Source organism: Schistocerca gregaria, chromosome 5 (assembly GCF_023897955.1).
Source record: "Schistocerca gregaria isolate iqSchGreg1 chromosome 5, iqSchGreg1.2, whole genome shotgun sequence".
Lineage (NCBI taxonomy): Eukaryota > Metazoa > Arthropoda > Insecta > Orthoptera > Acrididae > Schistocerca > Schistocerca gregaria.
Genome location: NC_064924.1, coordinates 410,996,794 through 411,021,824, shown reverse-complemented (window position 1 = coordinate 411,021,824; position 25,031 = coordinate 410,996,794). Strand labels below are relative to the sequence as shown.

Sequence of the window (25,031 nt, the reverse complement as noted above, 5' to 3'; positions counted from 1 at the left end):
CCAAAACCCACACTGAACAGATAATTGAAGAGTTCTAACAAGTTTTTGAGCAGATCTCTTTGGAGATTGCTAAAATAAAGCGTTATTGCATTATTGTTCTCTAGAATTTGAATGGTGTGTAGCTCTCCTCCTCTTTCTTTTAACCATGTCACTATTTGCTTTAAATCTTGATACCCTCAAGCTAATGGTTTTCCAATCTGGAGCTGCCCCATATGTGGGAATCTGGAAGTGGCTCCAGAAAGCACATTGGGCAGTACCATCAGAACAACTACTTACCAGAAATGATTCCATAGCACAAGGACATTCCTACCCATCCATGGCAAGGTTGGAATCTGTTACAAATTACAATTTCCACTAATTGAATGTCAGTTCTGTGTATTCAATGTCCTATTCAGTCCATCTTGTTGTTTTGATATTGCTATGTCGATCATAGCTGTGGCAATGCATTGAAACAAAACTATCCATGCCGTAGATTTAATTCATGTTATCAGTTCTTTTATTTTGATCCATCTGTTTCTGTAGATTAGGGGGAATGTTTTGCTACACGCTTATGTCCTGAAGCCATACAGATATAGAATTTCAATTTCTCCACTTGTGCCCTATATCCAGTTATGTTCACTGAAGGCTAGGCACTATTTCAAAACTGGTTTTCTCTCTTAACTTTACTATGTTTTGGTCGGAAAGTTGAAGACGTTGTCAATGGAATTTTTTTGGGGAGCAGGGGAGGGGACAATGACAACTACAATGACGACGATGGCGACAGAAAACAAATGACAGACAGTGGGTGAATGAGTCAGGGGTTGACAAATTTGTCACATTCTCTGTACATATTTCTAATTATATCACAGAATTTTTGCTGTGAGATATCGTTACAGCCTTGAGATCAGCAGATTTAACCCCAAACTTGGTGGGTCCTTATTTTTGCCTAAATCTATCTCCTGTGGAGATGATATGGATAGAGGTATCAAACGCCAGTCTTTGATCTGAATCCATGAGCTTAACATTTATGCTCACTGCTGATTTCATGGCACATTTACAGGTGCACACAGATGTTCTAATACCCATATGTGCCGAATGGGTTGAGGGGTCTTACTTTGTGCCTGGTTTCTTTGGATTGTAGGGAACAAGGTAGACTCCACTGAAAGTAGCACATATACAGCCTGAGATCTTTCTTGCCTCGATGTAAGATGGCAGTCTTATACGCTGAACCTCCAGAACCTTCTGCCCTCCCAAGCAGACTGATCACTCTTTAACCGTATCAGTTTTACACCTCCACTGACGAACTGATGAATTTACCCACAAGCAGATACATGCACCAGAAGAGCCTAAAAAAACTCTTCTACCAATAGCAAAGAATATTATATTGATGTGGTAAACATAAGCTTACTGTATATATGTCTCTTTTACCATGACAATGAAAAAGTTACACACATGGGTCTTCAAAAAAATAAACTGATCAGCCAGAACATTATGACCACTGACCTAGTATCAATATAAACCCCTCCACATGATAGCAGCATCACCAATCGGACACATGCATGGTGCACGTAGCATCAGTAAGCATGCTGTACGTATGTAGAATGGGGAAGGTGGGTGATCTATCTGAGTTTGACTGAGGGCATATTGTGATGGCCTAGAAACTCAGCACAAGCATTTCGGAAACTGTACAACATGTGGAGTGTTAAAGGAGTGTTGTGGTGTGGTGTGTGTCTTCAATATAAGGTGAAATTATGTCCAGGTGTTGTGGGGTTAGGTGGCCACATGTCATTACAGATGTCGGACGTCATAGGCTGGACAGACTGTAAAACAGGATAGGCAGCAAACTGTGGTAGAACTAATATCAGAGTTTAATCTTGGGCAGAGTGCAAGTGTATCTGAACACACAATGCACCGAACACTCCTAACAAAGGGCCTCCACAGCTGACAACCCATGCATGTGCCAGTGTTAACACCAAGACATCAGCAACTACTACTGAAATGGGCACTGGACATTGATGCATTGACAAAGTCTTGCATGATTTGATGAATCCCAACACCTTTTTCATCACTCTGACAGGAGGGCATGAATCTGTCGTCTTCCAGGGGGAACAGCTAATTGACACCTGTACTGCAGGACAGAGACAAGCAGCCCCATTATGCTCTGAGCAACATTCAAGAGGGTATCCACTAGTCCAGTGGAGCTCATGCAAGGCACCCTGATGACCAATGAGTATTGTACACTGGTTGCAGACTGCTTACACCCCTTGATCATGATCATGTTTCCCCGACAGCAATGGCAGATGTGGTACCAACTCCCTCCAATGACATACGAAGGCCTCATTGCTTCCATGCTATGATGCGTTGCGGCTGTTATCCACACCAAAGGTGAACATACGGGCTATTAGGTAGGCGACTAAGTTCTGGCTGATCACTGTATGTACTATCTTGTGTAAATATTCAAAGTTTTTTGTGGTACTTTTAGTAAAAGAAATTTGTAACAAATTTATTTACTGACTGCTGATGCCAATAGATGTGGCTAAACTTATTCAACAAGTTATGAAAATGAGTAGTTACCACACCTTCCAGTATATTTTCATATCTGGCTTCCAATGACATGCTGTCAACTCCAATCTCTTCATCTGTTCTACCATTTTCATCTTCGGGGCAAGTTGTTGCTTCACCATCTGTTTCAGTTTCATCAGTCTCAGTATCTACCTGTTTAAAAACAAATTTAAAGATAGAAATTCTCTTAGCAAAAAATACAAAATTCACAGCAGAAAACATATGTAATTGAGGAATACACTACTACCTATTTCAAGGTGCACCAAACACCCCCCCCCCCCCCCCCCTCACACGCACACACAATATTATTTATAGTGTCTCACAACCCCCCCCCCCCCCCCCCAAGGACCTTGCCATTCGTTGGGAGGCTTGCATGCCTCAGCGATACAGATAGCCGTGCCGTAGGTGCAACCACAACAAAGGGGTATCTGTTGAGAGGTCAGACAAACATGTCGTTCCTGAAGAGAGGCAATAGTCTGGATGACTGACTGATCTGGCCTTGTAACATCAACCAAAACAGCCTTGGTGTGCTGGTACTATGAATGGCTGAAAGCAAGGGGGAAACTACAGCTGTAATTTTTCCGGAGGGCATGCAGCTTTACTGTATGGTTAAATGATGATGGCGCCCTGTTGGGTAAAATATTCCGGAGGTAAAATAGTTCCCCATACGGATCTCCGGGTGAGGACTACTCAGGAGGGCATCGTTACCAGAAGAAAGAAAACTGGTGTTCTATGGATCGGAGAACGGAATGTCAGATCCCTTAATCAGGCAGGTAGGTTAGAAAATTTTAGTGAATACAGGGTTCTAAATAAAAAATCAAATAGCGGTAATGCAGGAGTTGGTTTAATAATGTATAAAAAAAATAGGAACATAGATAAGCTACTATAAACAGCGTAGTGAATGCATTATTGTAGCCAAGATAGACATGAAGCCCACATCTACCACAGTAGTATAAGTTTATATACCAACTAGCTACACAGATGATCGAGAGATTGAAGGAATGTATGACTTGATAAAAGAAATTGTTCAGGTAGTTAAGGGAGACAAAAATTTATTAGTCACGGGGGACTGGAATTTGATAGTAGGCAAAGAAAGAGAAGAAAAAGAGGTAGGTTAATATGGACTGGGGTAAGGAGTGAAAACGCCACCTGGTAGAATTTTGCACACAGCTTAACCTAATCATAGCTAACACTTGGTTTACGAATCATGAAAGTAGGTTGTATACGTGGAAGAGGCCTGGAGACACTGGAGGGTTTCAAATAGATTATATAATAGTAAGAGAGAGATTTAGAAACCAGACATTTCCAGGTACTCTGACCACAATTTATTTGTTATGAACTGCAGATTAAAACGAAAAAACAGCAAAAAGTTGGGAATTTAAGGAGGTAGAACCTGGGAACATTAGGAAACAATTGACAAGAACAGAGGAAAGAAATACAATAGAAGAAGAATGGGTAGCTTTAGGAGATGAAATATAATGAAGGCAGCAGAGGATTAAGTAGGTAGAAAGGCAAGGGCAAGCAGAAATCCTTCAGTAACAGAAGAGATATTGAATTTAATTGCTGAAAGGAGAAAATATAAAAATGTAGTAAATGAAGCATGCGAAAAGGAAATGTCACAAAAATGAGATCGACAGGATATGCAAAATGGCTAAGCAGGGATGGTTTGAGCGCAAATTAAAGGTTGTAGAGACATATATTACTATGGGTAAGAAAAATACTGTCAACAGGAAATTTAGAAAGACCTTCGGAGAAAAGAGAACCACTTGTATGAATATCAAGAGCTCAGATGGAAAAACAGTTCTAAGCAAAGACGGGAAAGTAGAAAGGTGGAAGGAGTATATAGAGGGTCTGTACAAGGGCAATGTACTTGAGGGCAATAGTGTGGAAACTGAAGAGGACACAGATGAAGATGAAATGGAGGATATGATACTGCTTGAAGAATTTAACTGAGCACTGAAAGACCTGAGTCGAAAAAAACAGACGAATGGAAAAACTGGTAGAAGCCGACCTCGGGGAAGATCAGTTTGGATTCCGTAGAAATGTTGGAACATGTCAGGCAATACTGACCCTACGATTTATCTTAGAAGTTAGTCTTAGGAAAAGCAAACCTACGTTTCTACCATTTGTAGACTTAGAGAAAGCTTTGGACAATGTTGACTGGAATACTCTCTTTCAAATTCTGAAGGTGGCAGGAGTCAAATACAGGGAGCAAAAGACTATTTACAATGTGTACAGAAACCAGATGGCAGTTATAAGAGTTTAGGGGCATGAAAGAGAAGCAGTCGTTGGGAAGTGAGTGAGACAGGGTCGTAGCCTATCTCCGATGTTATTAAATCTATATATTGAGCAAGCAGTAAAGGAAAAAAATTGGAGTAGGAATTAAAATCCATGGAGAAGAAATAAAAACCATGGTTTTGCTGATGACATTGTAATTCTGTCAGACATAGCAAATGACTTGGAAGAGCAGTTAGCGGAATGGACAGTGTCTGGAAAGGATGGTATAAGATGAACATCAACAAGAATAAAACAAGGATAACGGAATGTAGTTGAATTAAATCAGGTGATGCTAAGGGAATTAGATTAGGAAATGGAACACTTAAAGCAGTAGATGAGTTTTGCGCTATTTGGGGAGCAAAATATCTGACAATGGTTGAAGTAGAGAGGATATAAAATGTAGACTGGCTACGGCAAGGAAAGTGTTTCTGAAGAAGAGAAATTTGTTAATATCGAGTACAGATTTAAGTGTCAGGAAGTCCTTTCTGAAAGTATTTGTATGGACGATAAATCATGTAGACAAGAAGAGAATAGAAGCTTTCGAAATGTGGTGCTACAGAAGTATGCTGAAGTTTAGATGGGTAGATCACGTAACAAATGAGAAGGTACAGAACAGAATTGGGGAGAAGAGGAATTTGTGGCACAATTTGACTAAAGAAGGGATTGATTGATAGAACATGTTCTGAGGCATCAAGGGATTAATAATTTATTACTGGAGGGTAGTGTCGAGGGTAAAAATCATAGAGCGAGACCAAGAGATGAATATGCTGAACAGATTCAGAAGGATGTAGGTTGCAGTAGTAGATTAAGAAGCCTGCACAGGATAGAGTAGCCTGGAGAGCTGCATCAAACCGGTCTCTTAACTGAAGACAACAACAACAACAACAACAACAACAACAACAACGTAATGGAAGGATAGATGCGATGTTGCATGATTGATATGCATATGAACAAGATGGAAATCCTAACAAGCCTTTGAACAAACCCTTCTGCAGAGCTACACACACACACACACACACACACACACACACACACACACACACACACACGCACACACACACACGCACAGATAAATCTGCACAATTTCATTCTCCCAGGCAATTACATGGTACTGCCGCTGCAGTCTGACAAGCGTGAGGATGCTGTAAGGTGGAGTGGCTGAGTGGGAGGGAGCATGTAAGGGAAGGGTGACTGTTGTTCACAAGAGGGAGTGTTCACTCATGAGGTGGTGCAGGTGCAGATGGGGAAGTGGCAGGAGGTGCACAATGATTTGGAGGAGTGGACTGGGGGACTAGAAGGAAAATAAGGAACAGAAGGAGAGGGAGACTACTGAAATGTGTTAAGTGTGTATAATGAGTGAAATTGGGAAGAGGTGTATGGCGGTATTGCGAAAGGAGTGGATGTGGGTGTAGATGAAGGGTTACTGCAACAAGTATTTTGTGTGTGTGTGTGTGTGTGTGTGTGTGAGCGCGCGCGCATGCCTGTGCGTGCGCGTGAGGGAGGGATATCCAGAGGCCATTGTTTGTGAAGCAGTCACTGAAGTCAAGCAAGTTCTGTTTGGCAGCATTTTTCACCACTGGGATGGCACTGTTTTTAGGCACAGTCTGGCAGACACCATTCATTCAGGTTGACAGCTGGTTGGTTGCAGGGTAAAGAAGAGAAACTGATTAAACTGGGAGTACAATTTGAAGCTTCGCAGCTCTGTACAGGTAATATATCACTCACTGATTGTATATAAAAAAAAAGACAATGCAATTCAAAATAACATTAAATTCATAAGTAGAGAGGTCACTGCTTAGGAAGTACTTACCTCCAAGAGGTGTAACTCCTAATACTGCCAATGAAAAGTAGATATCTCCACTGGGGCCTATCAGCCAGAATTTTGAGTGACATGACACCTCTCCCCCCTGTCCCTCCCCAAACAAACTCCCACAACTAGTTCAGTCCCTTCATGAAAGAGAATGCATGGTTCCAATACCTAGGAATACTACTACCAAGTTTTGTGTGTTTCCACTGGCTATACTGAGAGTTGTGCCTTCAGAAGACAAGTAAACGGCAGCTGTTCTATCTCTCTGTATAATATCTACTCTTTTAATGTTAGCCATTTCTACCAGTATAAACAAAACACAAAATCTCTTCAAAGAATAAGCAAAGAAAGAGCCCAAATAAATAAGGAAATAGACATGAGCAGAATGTGGGAGCAAAGAATATATCATCCAGATTTCCTGATAGTGAAACTTCCTGGCTGATTAAAACTGTGTGCCAGACGGAGACTCGAACTCGGGATCTTTGCTTTTTGCGAGCAAGTGCTCTACCAAAGCTGTGAGGACGGGGCATGAGTCGTGCTGTAGAGTGAAAATTTCATTCTAGAAACTTCCTGATAGTGATCTAAAAGTAATACAAAAGATATTATACTAAAGCCATCATTTTCACCTTTAGCATCTGGCAGAAAAAAAGAGAAAGTGAATGGAGTGGAAAGTATAAGGACCAAAAATCTAGTCAAAAGGGTTCACCTGCCCTTCTTCATACTCCCATTTCACTCAGCAAAACCTCATGTGTACACCACTTTTTTCAGACATATGTAACAACAGACAGCCTGAAAAAATATATATAATTTAATTAATTCATGCAAAAGAAAATAAAAAAAAGATAAAATTAATCATGATGCGAGAAAAGGCCGATTTATTTGTTGTGCGTTCTAATTTTTAATTTCACATTTTCATTTTAAACGGAAGAAAAATTTTCTGAACTTTGTAATTACTGGGACATTTGTTTGGAAGTTCTGTTTACCTTTGTTTGTATAAATCATACAGAAGTTAGTGGGAAGTCTCATTTTTCTTGAAAGTTCTGGAATATTTAACTGGTGTACAATACATTTAATGTATGGAACCTAGCTGCCTTTTTTTTCAGCCCCTAGTTTAGTTCAAATAATGGTAGGGCGTCAGCAGTTCAGTTCAGTCAGCTAGACACAGTCATTTTTATTTAGTTGGTTGGTTGATTTAGCAGGAGGGAAACTAAACAGTGAGGTTATCGGTCCCATCGAATCATCGGTCCCATTGAATAAGGAAAGGATTGGGGAGGAATTCAGCCGTGCCCTTTCAAAGGAACTATCTTAGCATTTGCCTGAATCGATTTTAGGAAATCATGGAAAATCTAAATCAGGATGGCCGATGCGGGTTTGAACTGTCGTCCATCCAAATGTGAGTCCTCTGTGCTAACCACTGTGCCACCTTGCTTGGTCATTTTCATTGGACATATCATATAAGATGGACTTGTAAAAAAATGTGATCATTAATGCAAGGCAAGTACAAATTGCAACTGTAATAGTATGCTAATTTTTGGAAAAAAAACACTATTTATTTATAGTATTTATGTGGGAAGAACCTGCCCTTAGAATATCATTTGCCAAAGACAGAAGCTCAAAAACTGTAATGAGCAATGATAACACTTTTTTTTTTGACATTCTACATTATTTACATGATTTTTTCCACCAACATTGATCCTTGCATCTTCCATCTGTGTAAATACAGAAAAGTTTCCTTATCCCTAGCTAGAACCCAGTCCCACATACTGTTCCTGCATTGTTGCTTGGCTCATGGAATTCCCCCAAATGGTCTCACCATCAAATTACCCATCTCTGGCTGCCACCCGTCCCTCCACAATGACCTCCACTTGTTCAGATACCATGCCAATCCTTATCCCTTGCCAACATAGTCCTGCCAATCAAGCCCAAACCTCCTTGCAGTAACTTCTCTCCATCCACAAATTCTCCTTCTATACAATCCCCAATTCCTGGAACCCATACCACACATTGAAGCTCTTGCCCTCCAGGAACTAGAGCAACATGCACAATGCCACCTCAAGAAGCTCTCCACCTTGAACCTTGCTTCACTATAATTCCCCAAATCCCTCAACATGCAAACTAACCTTACATCGGCAGAAAGAACCGCAGTCCACCATCTAAAAACTGATTCTGACCTTAACCCTACCAGCAAACAAAGGCTCCACCACTGTTGTTTTGAGCCTCGAGGATTACCTGGCAGAAGGACTCCACCAGCTGTCAGATACTTCCACCTACAAACCTAGCAACAATGGCCCCATTCCAGAAATCCAGGAGGATCTCCAGTCACTCCTCAAATCCTTAGGCCCATCCCAGAACCTCTCCCCTGAGTCCATTCCTCTGCTCACTCTTACCACTCCCCACACTCCTACCTTCTATATGCTTCCTAAAGTCCACAAACCCAACCATCAAAGACACCCCATAGTGGGTGGTTACTGTGCCTCCACTGAAGGAATCTCTGTTCTCGTAGACCAACACCTTCAACCTATTACCCAGAGCCTACCCTCCTATAAAAAAGATACCAACCATTCCCGCACCATCTCTCCACAGTTCCTGTCCCTTTACCACATGGTGCCCTCCTCATCACTATTGTCGCCACCTCCCTTTACACTATAATCCCTAATGCCCATGGCCTTACTGCTATTGAACACTACCTTTCCCAACGCCTGACAGATTCCAAACCAACAACCTTCTTCCTAGCCACCACAACCAACTATATCCTCACCCACAGTTGCTTCTCCTTTGAAGGCATTACCTACAACATCTGCCGTATGGCTATGGGTGCCCACTTGGCATTGTGCTTTGCCAACATGTTCATGGCCCATCTAGAGGAATCCTCCCTAAATACCCAGAATCCTATACTCCTTGCCTGGTTCAGATTCACTGATGACATCTTTGAGATCTGGATTGAGGCTGAGGACACCCTATCCACATTCCTCCAGAGCCTTAACAACTTCTCCCCCGTTTGCTTCACCTGGTCCTACTTAACCCAAAAAACCACCTTCCTAGATGCTGACCTCCACCTCAAAGATGGTTACATCAGCACCTCCGTCCGTATCAAACCTACTAAACACCAACAATACCTCCACTTCGGCAGCTGCCACCCATTCCATACCAAGAACTACCTTCTATGCAGCCTACCGACCCATGGTTGTAACATCTGCAAGGATGAGCAGTCCCTCTCGAAATACACCGAGGGTCTCACTGAAGCCTTTACAGACCGTAATTATCTTCCAAACCTTGTACAAAAACAAATCTCCCATGCCTTATCTTTCCAGTCTCCCATCACCTCACAAAGTCCCACTCTCCGGTCACAGTGGAGCATTCTCCTTGTAACTCAGTACCACCAAGCACTGGAGCAACTGAATTACATTCTCCACCAGGGTTTCAACTACCTCTTGTCATGTCCTGAAATGAGAAATGTCCTGTGCAATATCCTTCTCACCTCTTCCACAGTGGTATTCTGTCGTCCACGGAACCTACACAATATACATGTCCATCTCTACACAACCCCTTCTCCCAACCCCTTATCTTACCCCTGTAATAAACCTAGATGCCAGACCTGCCCTATACATCCTTCCACACCACCTACTCCAGTCTGGTCACAACCATCATCTATCCAACCAAAGGCAGGGCTACCTGTGAAACCAGTCATGTGATCTACAAGCTAATCTGCAACCAATGTGCTGCATTCTACATGGGCATGACAACCAACAAGCTCCTCTGCCTGCAGGAATGGCCATTAACAAACTGTGGCCAAGAAACAAGTGGACCACCCTGTTGCTGAGCACACTGCCAAACATGACATCCTTCATTTCAATGACGGCTTCACAGCCTGTGCCGTACGGATCCTTCACACCATCACTAGCTTTTCTAAATTGCACTGATGGGAACTTTCCCTACAATACATCCTACATTCCCATAACCCCCCTGGCATCTTTTTACTTCTCTCCTTTTCCGCTACCCTTCCCCCCACCCCTGCCTGCCCACATCTCCCCTGGCCCCATCTAACCAGCAGCACTTCACTTTCCACCATCCTTGCCCTACTATCCCTCCCCCTCCCCATCCCTACCTCCTCCTTACCCCCACCCAGTCGCCACTCTCATCATGCATGAGTTCTGCTGCTTGCGGTGTAGTTTCAGTTGCCTGAGACTGCAGTCATGTGTGCAAGTTTCATTTGTGTGTGTGTGTGTGTGTGTGTGTGTGTGTGTGTGTGTGTGTGTGTGTGTGTGTGTGTGTGCGCGCGCGTGTGTGTGACAAAGGCCTTGTTGGCCAAAAGCTTATTTTGCGACAGTCTTTTTGTTGTGCCTATCCGCGACCCAGTATCTCCGCTATATGGTGAGTAGGAACGTTCGTTTTCATAATACTGTTACATTCCATCCTGGATTTTTCATCGTTTGAAAGGGAAAACTGAGCATTGTAGTAAACTGTCAGTTAAAGTAACTTCTATATGCCCTCTAATGAGGGTGGGCACGGCCAAAACCAGCTGTTCACCTAAACAAATTACCACGGCCAAATTACGGCCAAGGAAAAAGCAATGTGTCCTCGGAGCTCTTCGCAGTGACATATTGTCACTTTTACAAGGGTTCCATTATAAGGTACACACGGCCTTTAAGTCCAACAGCTTCCATGTGGGGTAATAGAGCTGTTCCACCATGCCTTCACAACAATGGGACTTCCTGTACCAAAATGAATATTATGACATGACAGGTGGCACAGTCTGAGATCCCCACTGACTCCAGCTGTCGTGAACTTCTTCATGGGGCACTCTGCAGAGTAAGCTCTGAACTCTGCAATCTTTCAGCCGTCTTGCTTCTTACAGTACATCGATAACACCTTCCAGATATGCCTTCATGGTGAAAATGTACTGCAGCAGTTTGTTGTTCTCATGAACAGTGTCCATCCCAACATTAGATTTACTGTTGAGATGGAGAGGGAAGGTAAGCTTCTGCTCTTGGATGTTTTAGTTGAGGGGAAGGCAGGAGATTGCCTTTGTCATTCAGTGCACAGGAAACCAATGCATATTGACCAATACATGGACGTTAATAGTTTTCACCATCCCGTATGCAAGAAAGTGATCCTGAAGATGTTAGTACACAGGCAAAGTTTAAACAGACTGTAAATCACTCTCTGGAGAAGTATGTGTTGAGTAAGTGGTTTAAGGATGGAAAAGACCCACTGTTGTTTAATAACAAAATTCTGAAAACACTGAGGAAGCAAAGAGTGTTGCACTCTTGGTTCAAAAGAGAACATGCAAATTATGACCGGCAGCTGGTAGAGATTTACATGTCTGTAAGAAGATTGATTCACAAAGCGTACCACTACCACAGCCATACATTAGCAAACGATCTTGCCAAGAACCTAAGAAAATTATGGACCTACATAAAATTGCAAAGCACGTCAAAGGCTTCGATCCAGTTACTTATTGAATGTTACGGTATGGCAACACGTGACAGCAAAAGGAAGCTGAAGTTTTAAATTTTGCATTTAAAAAATAATTTGTGCATGAGGATCGTACAAACATGCCGTCATTTGAACACCGCATAGACTCCTGTCTGGAGGACATATTAATATGAGCTTCTGAGAAGCAACTGAAACAGCTGAAAACAAATAAGTCACCAGGTCCAGGTAGAAACCCAGTTTGATTTTACATGATGCACTGGCCCATACTTACTTTGAATTTGTTATGAACCTCACTCAGTGCAAAGTCCCAAGTGACTAGAAAGAAACTGTATACACAAAGAGTAAATGAACTGACCCAGAAATCACAGAACAAATCCTTAACATTGATTTGCTGCAGAATTCTTGAACATATTCTCACATCGAATATAATAAAGTTCCTCAAGATGGGAAAGGTTCTGCCCACAATTCAGTACAATTTTAGGAAACATCACTTGTGCAACGCTCAGCTGCCCTTTACTCACATGATATCCTGTGAATTATGAATGAAGGGTGACAGAAAGATCCAAATTCTTAGATCCCCTAAAAGCGATTGACATGGTGCCCCATTGCAGGCTGTTACCAAAGGTATAAGCATACAGAATAGGTTCCCAGATATGCGAGTGGCTTGAAGACTTCTTAAGTAACAGAATCCAGTATATTGTCTTCAACAATGGGTGTTCATCAGATGTAAGGGTATCATCAGAAGTGCCCCCCAGGGATTGTGATAATGACCACTATTATTTTCAATATACATAAACAATCTTATCGAAAGAGAGAGCAGCAATCTGGTGCTGTTTGCTGTTGATGCTGTGGTGGAAAGATGATGTCTGAGTGACTGTTGGAGGATACATTATGACTTAGACAAAGTTCCAAGTTGGTGTGATGAATGGCAGCTAGGGCCTAGCTCCAAATGTAGAAATTTTAATGCAGATGTGTAAGAAAAACAATCTCATAACGTTTGAATACAGCAGTGGGAATTCCTGGAGGAAAGGCAACTTTTTTTTGGGTAACATACACAGAAAATTCAGATAACTGACATCTGAAGTTGACTACAGGATGATCCTACTGCTGGCAACATACATTTCGCATTAGAATCACAAAAATAAGGTAAGAGAAACTGGGGCTACTGCAGATGCATATAGATAGTCGTTTTCCCCTCACTCCATTTGGGATTGGAACAGGAAGTGAAATGACTAGTGATGGTACAACGTACCCTCTGCCACGGACTGTGTGGTCGCTTGCAGAGTATGTATGTAAATGTAGAGGGCAAAGATCATTTTTGACGAGAACCACCTGCAGTCTGAATTTCATCATTTGAGATGTGTGTTCAGGGATAAACAGTAAAACAATGTCTTCAATGAAGGACAACTCATGAATAGGCAGTAGAGGCCAATCTGGTTATATTTCTCCCAATCAGCAGTGTAAGATACATGTTGCACAGAGACAGACGGAAACCAGAGCTACGATTTGCTTCCAAGATACGAGGTACGTTATGCCCCATAAAAAAGAAGTGTAGGTCTTCGAGGTCACAGTGTCTATGGTGTCTTCTGTGAACATGGTAGCATATAAATAGGACAAATTATTTGCATTGTTGCTGGGAATTATACAGAGCACTTATGGCATTTTTAAACAAAGGGAACTTGAGAAGTTGGCTATGGATGGAAAATAGAAAATTGGACTTCCTCTTAACTTAAAATTATGTAACATATGACCTGAATTATATGACAGTTGCACAGCTCAGTTAACTATGTAATGACAGAACCACCAAGTACTATTTAAAAAAAGCTTTTTCATAGATTGACCTGCAGGTGTAAAATAAATGAACATTACATAACATTTTCTTGTTGTTCATTGGTAACACAGCATTACAATAACCTAACATCAGGAGGAGATAAAAAAGACACATACATCCATTACAATGAAGAGCTATAAGAATAACCAATCGAAACTGATAGCAAAGATGGAAACTTTAAGAGATTTTAGCTCCTCTGGAGATAAATGTCATTCTTTTCAGGAATTGACCATCAATAAAATAAATGGAAAAAGAGGGTCAGTGAGAGTTGGCAACATCAGATGATTCAACAGGAGATATAAAATATGCATAAAATAATAATAAAAAATTCTAATGAACTTATCTCTACTTGAATAGCCTTAGTCCCATAATCCACCATTTTAATTCATCACTATCAGAAATAAAGCAAATACCAATTAATTTATTTATTTATTTTTGACGCATATTCAATCTCCAATCTCAAAATCCTCCTGACCACAATCTTTGCTAGCCCGTCTCACTCCCAACCCCAACTGTGTGTCCATTTCTCCCCCCCTCTCCCCCCAAATACACACACCATTTCACTCTAGCTCTATCCATCTTTCCATTAATCTAGACCCGCACTATTGTCTCTGTTGTCTTGTTGCTCTCCCTTTTGCTTTTTTCCATTCTATCTTGTCCTCATCCTCTTCCCAAATTACTTGTCCACTTTACTGTGTGCCACATTCAATGTTCTCTACCAGGATTAGGAGGGACTCACTGGTGTCACATTCGTATTATATTCTCCTCCTTCCTGTCCCTCTCAATCCAACTCGCTTCCTTCCCTTTGACCCTCCCTCTCCTCTTGTTGTTCTTGACCACTCCAACAATCAAAACTGCTTTTGTTAGTTTACTGTGAGATAATTCAAAATTTAAAAATTGCCAAGCTCAAGGGCAAGTGCTGCATAAAATACTGTAAAAAATAAATGTAACTCACTTCAATCTCAGTAGACTGAAGTTCATGTATTTTTTTACGAAGCATTTCCTCTTCTGCACATAACTCCTTGCTTTTGCGAAGTTCTTCTTCATTGAATAAATGTTTCTCTTCCAGAATGTCCTCAAATTTTGATTCCAAAATCATTTTCCCATTTTCTATATTTCTGCAAAAGAGTGTAAACGTTATTAAAAAACAAGTAAATTTGATGCTGAAATAATTTCATTTTAAGTAATAAGGAGAAATTTATTACTGTTCATCAACATAAAATAGTCTTCACAACATTTATAGTGATTATAGAGTCATATTCTATGCTTGTGGTGCAGTTAGACACAAACATCACACTAAAACTTATCAGGGCACCACATTCATCATAGTTTTATTACGTACAGCAGACAGGAAAGAATTATAGAATACACATAATTTTGCTATTAAACTGAATATTGTTTACTTATTTATTAAAAATCCATAGTGAAATATAATATGGATGAGGACAGATCATAAACTAAACAAACAGAAAAGGCTCCGAGAAGAGGACAGAGTACTCTAACTTACACATATCAAAAGATGGTTTTGAACAACGTAGGAAAAGGCAGATTGATACTTACTGTAAAGATGACAAATTAAGTTGCAGGCAGGCACAACTAAAAGACACTTACACATACATTTTTGGCCACAGCCCTTGTCAGAAAAGGAGAAAAAAACACCATTCATTCACCTCATGTACATATAACATGCAGCTTGGGCTAGAATGCATTTTGGCTGGGTCTGCCGAAGTTGGCTGTCATGTGTGCATGAGGTATGCTTGCTTGTGTGAACGAACAGTGTGTTATCTTTTTCTGATGAAGGTTGGTGGCTGAAAACTTGTGTAAGTGTCTTTTAATTGTGCCTGTCTCTTACAGAACACATCATTGTGTTTCCATTGTTTGAAAAATTGGTTTTGATGTGACAAACACTTTTTGCTACAGCGTAAACTTGCATGAAACTATGTAGTTCTTTTCACAAAAATTATTTTATTTATATTATGCCAATTAGTGCCAATGCACGATTGAAGTGTTCAACTTTGATTTTCTTATTAGAAATTATGCCTACCATTGCTAATATGTTTTTGAAATGTCAGAAACAACTTTTATTCACATTGAAATAATAAATTTTGTCAGGGACAGCTTCCATGACGCAACCCCCCTCAAAAAAAAAAAAGCGCCTGATGTAAGAGAAATTCTTCCACTTTTTTTTTTTTTGTTAAACAAATGAGCTATCTTAAGTTGATGCAGTAGCTCAAAATCACTCAATTCATATGTAGTTTCATGTAAAAGATCCTATTTTAATCAATACTAACCAAATAAAACACCAGTAAGAATACATAGTTAATTACCCAAATGCAACACTTTGACAAAATCAGATTCACAGTCCCCGCGGCAAAAGGAATCATTTAGTCAATAACAACAAGATTTATTCAATTTCTTATATTGTAAGTCATAGAATTTTTTGTTTGTTTGTTTTTTTGTTTTTGCCATCATGTCAGTCTGTTTCAATCAACACTTTTCATTGAAGCTTTGCCCATAAACAGAACTGGCACTCTCTGGGGAACTTCCATTTTTGTTATGATGTCTGAAATGAAATAGAAAATTGGCCTTCCTCTTAACTTAAAATTATGTAACATATGACCTGAATTATATGACAGTTGCACAGCTCAGTTAACTATGTAATGACAGAACCACCAAGTACTACTTAAAAAAAGACACATACATCCATTACAATGAAGAGCTATAAGAATAACCAATCGAAACTGATAGCAAAGATGGAAACTTTAAGAGATTTTAGCTCCTCTGGAGATAAATGTCATTCTTTTCAGGAATTGACCTTCAATAAAATAAATGGAAAAAGAGGGTCAGTGAGAGTTGGCAACATCAGATGATTCAACAGGAGATATAAAATATGCATAAAATAATAATAAAAAATTCTAATGAACTTATCTCTACTTGAATAGCCTTAGTCCCATAATCCACCATTTTAATTCATCACTATCAGAAATAAAGCAAATACCAATTTATTTATTTATTTTTGACGCATATTCAATAGATCTATAAATGCATGTGTAAGCAAGGATGTAGAATATGTCAAATCTTGTCTTTCATTACACAAAAATTGCTTAACATTACTTATAAAGATAAAAAGGAAACTAACTAAAAGCTATGGAATATAATTAAGATTTATCTAGTAGGAAAGAATTGTATAATTTGTAGTATAATACAAAAAAGTCTACTATAACACACGAAGTCAGCACAGTAAGTTGGCCAACACACGGACAGTTAATGCTGTTTTGAATAATGTTGGAGTTGTCATCTGATGATGTACCATATGTGCTGGCCAAGGCAATATGTCGACACACTGTGGAATGTGCTGGGTTACAATAGTGGTATGTGAGTGAGCATTATCCTTTTGAAAAACAGCCCAGAAGTGCTGTATGTAAATGGCAGCATAACAGATCAAGTCACCAGAGAGATGAACAAATTTGTAGTCAAGGTGCTTGGGATACCACGAGAGTGCTTCCACTGTTATATGAAATTGTACCCCAGACCGTAACTTCAGCTTTCTAACACACAGACAGGTTGGTTGCAGGCATTCAACTGGCTGCCTCCTAACCAACACATGGCTATCACTTGCACTGAGGCAGAACCAGCTGTCATCAGAAAACGCAAAAGGCAGTGGTTTAGGGTCAGAGTAATGTACACTACAGAGCACCTAGCTGAGAGCTGCCCTTCAAGTAATCAATTTGTAACAGTTAATTGTGTCACTGGGGTGCCAACTGCTGCCCAAATTGCTGTTTCAGATGCAGTGCAATGCACCAAAGCCGTACCCCAAACACGATGGTCTTCCCTCTTGGTAGTGTCACATAGACAACCGAAGCCTAGTCTTCTCGACATTCTCGTGACCACTGCTGCCAACAATCACATACAGTGGCTCCATTCCTGCAAAGTGTTTCTGCAATATCGCAAAACGAACATCCAACCTCTAGTAGCCCTATTACACAACCTTGTTCCAACTCAATGAGCTGTCGATAATGGCATCTTTGTCATGTTAAAGGCATTCTAGACTAATATCAACTCACTATGTCTAATCTCGAAGGCAACTAATGCTCACAACCATTATGGCACGTCATTAAAGCTAACCTGATTTTCCTTTTCATAGTCGCAGTAGTAGCACCACACTCATACAACTGGCGCAAAATTGGAAAAGACATCATCTTCCAGATGTAGAAACATACCTACCAATTTACATTTATCTCCTACAACTTCTTCTTGGTGTTGGGATTTTTTTCTGTCAGTAAGTTTCATAGTGAGAAACATTGTCTGTTATAAAGGTTATGACAACATATCAAACTGATGCTTTGTGTGGTGGTGGTCAGTATCCCCAGCTGTTTAAAAACAATAGTGGCAGGAGATTTTTGGAGGCACCTTACACCTAATTCTGATGAGCTTTCTTTCTGTATGGTAAATACATTTTTTTAATTCTGGTAAGGTGCCACAGGTAATTAATGATTCCGTAACACTTCAGGGAGTGAAAATAATCAAAACAAACAGACTCTGAGGTATCAATATCCTTGACAATGGAAATCATCCTAGTTGACAAATGGTGCTGCACATAGCCCTTTCTTGATTTGGAAGTTGTAGTTTATCACAGTGTAACCTGCTATCTATATGGACACATAAAAATTTTATACAAAGTGCTATTTGCATCTGCTCACCTTCATCAGGGTTGCCACAAGTTTCCCCAAGTGAAATTCCCTGATATGTCCCTAATTTCCAGACAAGTTTTAGCATTTTTGTCTGACAAATTTTGAGATCTCGAGGGTAAGCAAAGACATAAGTTCAGAAAAAAATGTGAGGCTTTCTGTATTTCTCCCCCATGTGAGCAAAAATCTTGGGTACTAACATCAACATCTTTTGTAATGAACTGTTTTTAGATGTAGAATGCAAGCCAAATTGTACATGTGTTTCATTAAGATCACTGTTATTATTTTATTTCAATAAAATGAAACACATTTGGTGACAAAAAAAAAACACATTTCCTTAGAGTCGCAAGACAGATTTAAAATACCTTCACTGATTTCAGAAACAACCACAGAAAAAGAGACCTCTTGAAAGAACTGTATAAGGTGTGGAATAGTTGTGTAAACCAACACTATAAGTGACCGCTAATAAAATGTTAGTGCTACTATGTTCATTATTGTCAGTTATTACCCACTGCATTAAGTCTATTATTGTACAGGTATTGTGTGATTTTTCTTTCTAGAAATATGTGAGTACACAGCTAACAAACTGCCATAATTTTCTTCTTATTATCGTCCATACTTTATATAAACTACTTTCGAAGTGCCAAAATGTACTAGAATAAATAAAATGTCTTTAAAACGCTGCACTGTACAATGTACTTGCAGTGAGACAGCCAGTCGCTATTCCTGAAATCCATTGCCCTTGGCCTCTGGCCTGCCAAGGAGCACCACAGTCCTGGGTCCATGGATAAACCACGAAAATTCACCACATTATGCCACGCACAAACAGACCCAGCCTGTGGGCAGATTGGTGAGACTAGATCCAACAGACAGGACTTGCACATTAGTGGGAAACGTTGGGCTTCAGATCCATTACAGATACTGTCGGAAATGGCCATGGTTTTAGCCTGTCCTGGAAGTCCACTCGTGTGGCTAGCTATTCACGTGTCACATACACCATGTTGATTAAATGAGACCACTGTGATCAATCTATGCAACAGATAACTTCTTAAAATACTCTGAGAATCAATACCAATGAAGATAGGTGGCAGCTCACTGTACATATGATCATGGAACCACAGATAGGCATGTAGAAAACCACAGATAGGCATGTAGAAAAGGCAGTCACATTCTCACAACTATATTTTTGGCCATAACCTTTGTCAGAAAATGAGAGCAAACACACATCCATACAATCACTCAGACACAACTCATGCACACATGACTGTTGTCTCAAGCCGCTTCGTGAACAGTCTCTGAGAATCAGATCCAAACAAAACCTCTCTTCACACCTCCCTGCCTCTCATCGACAGCTGCTAGGCTAGCGGTAAGTAGTGATGGCAGCACTGACTGCAAGCTGAAGGGAGTGGTAGGAAGGGGAGAAGCAATAAGAATGAGGGAGTAGGGAAGGGGTGCACTCAGTTGTGCCCAGCGAGTGACTGAGCATGACAACATGAAGAAACAAACCATTTCTTCTACTGAGACAAAAACGAGATTTTTCCAGTGCTCTTTTTTTTCAAAAATTTCTCTGACACATTTGAACTTCCCTGATTTCCAGAATTTGGGGTAACTCTGTGTTATAACCTTTAATCACAATAATTGCGTGGATTTTCACACTCTCTCTTAGAAACAATAGCTGATCACATGATTACAACTCAAGTCTCTCGTATTCGACTGCTGTGCCGTGACATGCGGCCGGTGCCGTTCGTAGCTAGGTGGCGCTCCCGCGCTCATCCGATTTGCGGAGCGCCTCTATCGCCGTTTGTGCGTACTGTCGTGGCGGCACTGTTAAATGTCGTGGCACTATCACAACACTTTTCCCCCCTTGAAATAAATAAACACTCACTTCCTTGGAGACATGGACAGCACAGAGACATCCATGGCCTCTTGTGAGGCCCCGAGGAGATCCCGCGCAGAGACACGGGAGTATGGTCGAAAATGTCCAGGACGGAAGCTCATGCATGGAACGTGCCTCCTGGATGAGATGATGGGTGAAAACTCTGGAGCAGCATCCATAGGTGTCATTGACCTGGGAGTGTGCTCCAGCGAGATGGGTCCCGGAGAAGGCGTCGTCGCGACTGGGGCCGGTTCCGGAGTACTTGGAAGCGGCAGCGACGGCGGCTGCATCAACACGGACGGTAGATCGGCAGCAGCGACAGGACTGGCGTCTCGGGCTGGTGGAGGCGAAGGATGGGGCGGTGGCACAGGCGTGGCCACCACTCGTGGGCGCATCTGGTCGTAATGGCGAACAACCGTGCCGTCGCCTGTACGGATTTCACAAAGCCGGCGGCCGCGAAGAGCCTTGACCACCCCTGGAATCCATTTAGGGCGAGATCCAAACCCTCGTGCCCACACGTCGGCGCCCACCGAGTATTTTCCCGCACTAGGGGACACAGTACAAGGCCTGACAGGGTGAAGCAGGTGCAGTAGAGTGCGCGGTTGGCGGCCATGCAAGAGTTCAGCAGGGCTGTGATCACCCAGAGGCGTGAAGCGATAAGAACTCAGAAATTGCAGCAGGGCGTCATCTGTGGAAAAATCACTAAGGAATTTTTTCATCTGGCATTTGAAAGTGCGGACAAGGCGCTCGACCTCCCCATTCGATTGCGGATGGAAGGGAGGTGCGGTAACATGATGAATCCCTTGTCCAGTACAAAAATCACGGAAGGCCTGCGAAGAGAACTGAGGGCCATTGTCCGTGACGATCGTGGATGGAAGACCTTCTAGCGCAAAGATTTTCGACAAAGCCAGCGTCGTCGCCGCAGTGGTGGGCGACGGACATCTAAGAACAAATGGAAACTTCGAGAAGGCGTCAATCAACAGTAGCCAATAAGTACCGAGGAAGGGGCCAGCAAAGTCGGCGTGCACCCGTTCCCATGGCTGAGCTGGATCAGGCCACGGAGAGGGCATTGTACGAGGTGCCGCCAGTTGTTGAGCATACTGGCCACATGCAGCAACCATATGGGCGATGTCCGAATCAATGCCGGGCCAATAAACGTGCCTGCGGGCCAGGGACTTAGTCCGAGAAATACCCCAATGGCCTCCGTGCAACAGTTTGAGAACATCTTTGCGAAGAGAGGCTGGCACCACGACCCGTGGAGATGCGCCATCCGTGGCCAGAAGAACAACACCATCACAAACAGACAGACGAAGGCGCAAGGCATGGTAGTTGCGAAGGGGATCCAATGCCCGGCCCCCGGTCCTGTCCGGCCAACCTCGTTGAACAAAACCGATCACCCGACGCAGGACCGGGTCCCGCGCAGTAGCTGACGCGACCTGCGAACCTGTAAGTGGAAAACCCTCGACTGCACGACGTTCTTCCTCATCAATGTGGAAACAGAGGAGTTCATCACGATCGAAAACAGGGTCGGGGCCCATCGGCAATCGCGACAAGGCATCAGCGTTGGCGTGCTGGGCCGTGGGGCGATAGTGAATCTCATAATGAAAACGAGACAAGTATAAGGCCCAACGTTGCAGGCGGTGAGCTGCCTTATCCGGAAGTGACGCCGAGGGGCTGAACAGAGAGACCAGCGGTTTGTGGTCGGTGATGAGGTGAAACTTAGAACCATACAAAAAAACGCTGAACTTTTTTAGAGCATAAATGATAGCGAGCGCCTCCTTTTCGATTTGAGAGTAACGCCGTTGCGCCTCGTTGAGGGTCTTGGAAGCATAGGCAATGGGTCGTTCCGACCCATCCTCATACCGATGGGCGAGAACAGCCCCTAGGCCATACTGTGACGCGTCAGTCGCCAGAACCAAGTGCTGACCCGGACAGAATGTGGCAAGACAAGGCGCCGACTGCAAATGAGCCTTCAGGCGGACAAAAGCCTGCTCACACCCGTCGGACCAACAGAAGGGGACATTTTTGCGTAACAGCTGATGCAGAGGATAAGCTACCGCTGCTGCGGATGGAATGAATTTGTGATAATAAGCAATCTTGCCTAGAAACGCCTGAAGTTCTTTGACCGTAGACGGCCGGGGTAGAGCGTTAATGGCCGCAACGTGCTCACGGAGAGGGCGTCCCTCACGGGACAAGTGGAAACCAAGATACTCAATGGAGGGTTGGAAGAACTGTGACTTGTCCAGATTGCACCTCAACCCAGCCGAATGCAAAACCCGAAACAGTGAACGTAAATTACGAAGGTGCTCCGCAGTGGAGGCTCCCGTGACAACAATGTCATCCAGATAGTTTATGCAGCCGGGAACGGAAGCCGTGAGCTGTTCCAAAAACCGCTGAAAAATGGCCGGTGCACTAGCGACGCCAAATGGTAATCGCTGGTACTGATACAACCCACAAGGAGTGTTGATAACGAGAAATTCCTTGGAAGGAGCGTCCAACGGCAACTGATGGTACGCCTCCGATAAGTCAAGTTTGGAAAAGAACTGGCCCCCAGCGAGCTTGGTAAACAACTCCTCAGGACGAGGAAGAGGATAAGTGTCAATGAGGCTCTGAGCGTTGACAGTGGCTTTAAAGTCACCACACAATCGCAGACTCCCGTTTGGTTTAGAAACCACCACGATCGGCGATGCCCATTCGCTGGAGGTAACCGGAAGGAGAATCCCTGAAGCTGTTAACCTGTCTAGCTCAGCCTTGACAGGTGCACGCAACGCCACCGGAATAGGGCGTGCCCGGAAAAACTTAGGGCGAGCCGTAGGTTTAAGAGTAATGTGGGCTGCAAAATCCTTGGCACAACCCAGACCAGCAGAGAACACGGACGAAAATTCACAACACAATCCATCCAGCTGTTGATACGGAATGTCCTCAGATATGAGGTGCACATCATCATCAATGGAGAACCCGAACAACTGGAAAGCATCATAACCGAACAGGTTTTCAGTGCCCGCATGATCCACCACATAAAACGTGAGGGGCCGAACAACAGACTTGTAGGCAGTGGAAGCATCAAACTGGCCCATGATAGGAATTTTCTGCTGATTATAAGTCCTCAGATTGCGCGTAACTGGAGACAAAGGAGGGGAGCCCAACGCCAAATACGTGCGAGAATTAATGAGAGTTACTGCAGAGCCAGTGTCCACTTGCATGCGGATGTCTTTATTCAGAACACGAACAGTAACAAACAACTTATTTGTTTGAGAAAGCACACAGTGAACATCCATGTCCGACGCCTCGTCCTCGTCGACAGGAACTTTATGGGACTGACACACAGAAGCAATGTGGCCTTTTTTCCTACATGAATTACACGTGGCCAACGTTTTGGACACGCTGCCCTGTTGTGCTGTACGAAACAACGGGGGCAAGAAGGAAGCGCGGAACGAACCGGCTTCTGTGGTTGCTGGTTTCGCTGCGAGCGTTGCGGCCCAACTCGACGTTGTTTACGCGAGTGAACCGCCGCCACATCTTCGTTCTCCTGTGCAACAGGCAAATTGTCCTTGTTGAGAGTTGACTGTACAGCGCCTACATCACACCACGCGTCTATTTGCGCGCCAGCAGCATGAGACACTTCAAAGGATTGAGCGATGCTTAGAACTTCCGACAACGACGGGTTTGGCAGCTGTAGGGCACGTTGCCGAACTTCTTTATGAGGAGCAAGCCATAGAATAGCATCCCTAACCATTGAATCAGCATAAGACTCGTGATGAGTGTCCATGACAAACTGACATTTCCTACTCAGGCCGTGTAGTTCCGCCGCCCAAGCCCGGTAAGATTGATGGGGCTGTTTACGACACCGGTAGAACGCCACGCGGACGGCAACGACGTGGGTGTTTGTTCGATAATAGGCAGACAATAAGTCACACATTTCTTGGAAGGACAGGGAGGCTGGTTCCCGCAGAGGGGCTAACTGAGATAGCAGCTGATAGACCCGAGGGGAAATCCAAGATAGAAATAACGACTTACACATAGGAGCGTCGACAACGCCGAAAGCCAAGAAGTATTGCCGCAAACGCTTCTCATAATTCTCCCAGTCTTCAGCGGCCTCGTCGTAAGGAGGGAATGGAGGCGGAGAAGAGGAAGACAGACGATGAGTAAGCGACGTCGACAACGCCTGAATCGCTGCCGTCAGCTGTGTTTGTTGTTCAATGAGCGCTTGCATAAGCTGTTCCATGTCTGCCCCGTCACGAACACGCAAATCCACAACGCGGTGAAAATATCCCGACCTCATCGCCAAAAAGTGTTATAACCTTTAATCACAATAATTGCGTGGATTTTCACACTCTCTCTTAGAAACAATAGCTGATCACATGATTACAACTCAGTCTTTCGTATTCGACTGCTGTGCCGTGACATGCGGCCGGTGCCGTTCGTAGCTAGGTGGCGCTCCCGCGCTCATCCGATTTGCGGAGCGCCTCTATCGCCGTTTGTGCGTACTGTCGTGGCGGCACTGTTAAATGTCGTGGCACTATCACAAAACTCTGTCCATGCAATACTTTTCTCCTGTAAGTTTCTGTGGTCTGT

At 42.8% G+C, this 25,031-nt stretch overlaps 1 protein-coding gene across 10 annotated transcripts in view; it reads right to left on the bottom strand.

Moving 5' to 3' along the window:
* The window catches only part of LOC126272212 (S phase cyclin A-associated protein in the endoplasmic reticulum), a 554,765-nt gene that overhangs the window by 423,178 nt on the left and 106,556 nt on the right, over nucleotides 1–25,031 (bottom strand). For all 10 annotated transcript variants that reach the window (XM_049974904.1, XM_049974906.1, XM_049974905.1 and 7 more), the window contains 2 exons: nucleotides 14,848–15,010; nucleotides 2,559–2,694 (listed from right to left, as the gene is read on the bottom strand). In XM_049974904.1, the coding sequence (XP_049830861.1) occupies nucleotides 2,559–2,694; nucleotides 14,848–15,010 (299 nt within the window). The remainder of the gene's footprint in view (nucleotides 1–2,558; nucleotides 2,695–14,847; nucleotides 15,011–25,031) is intronic.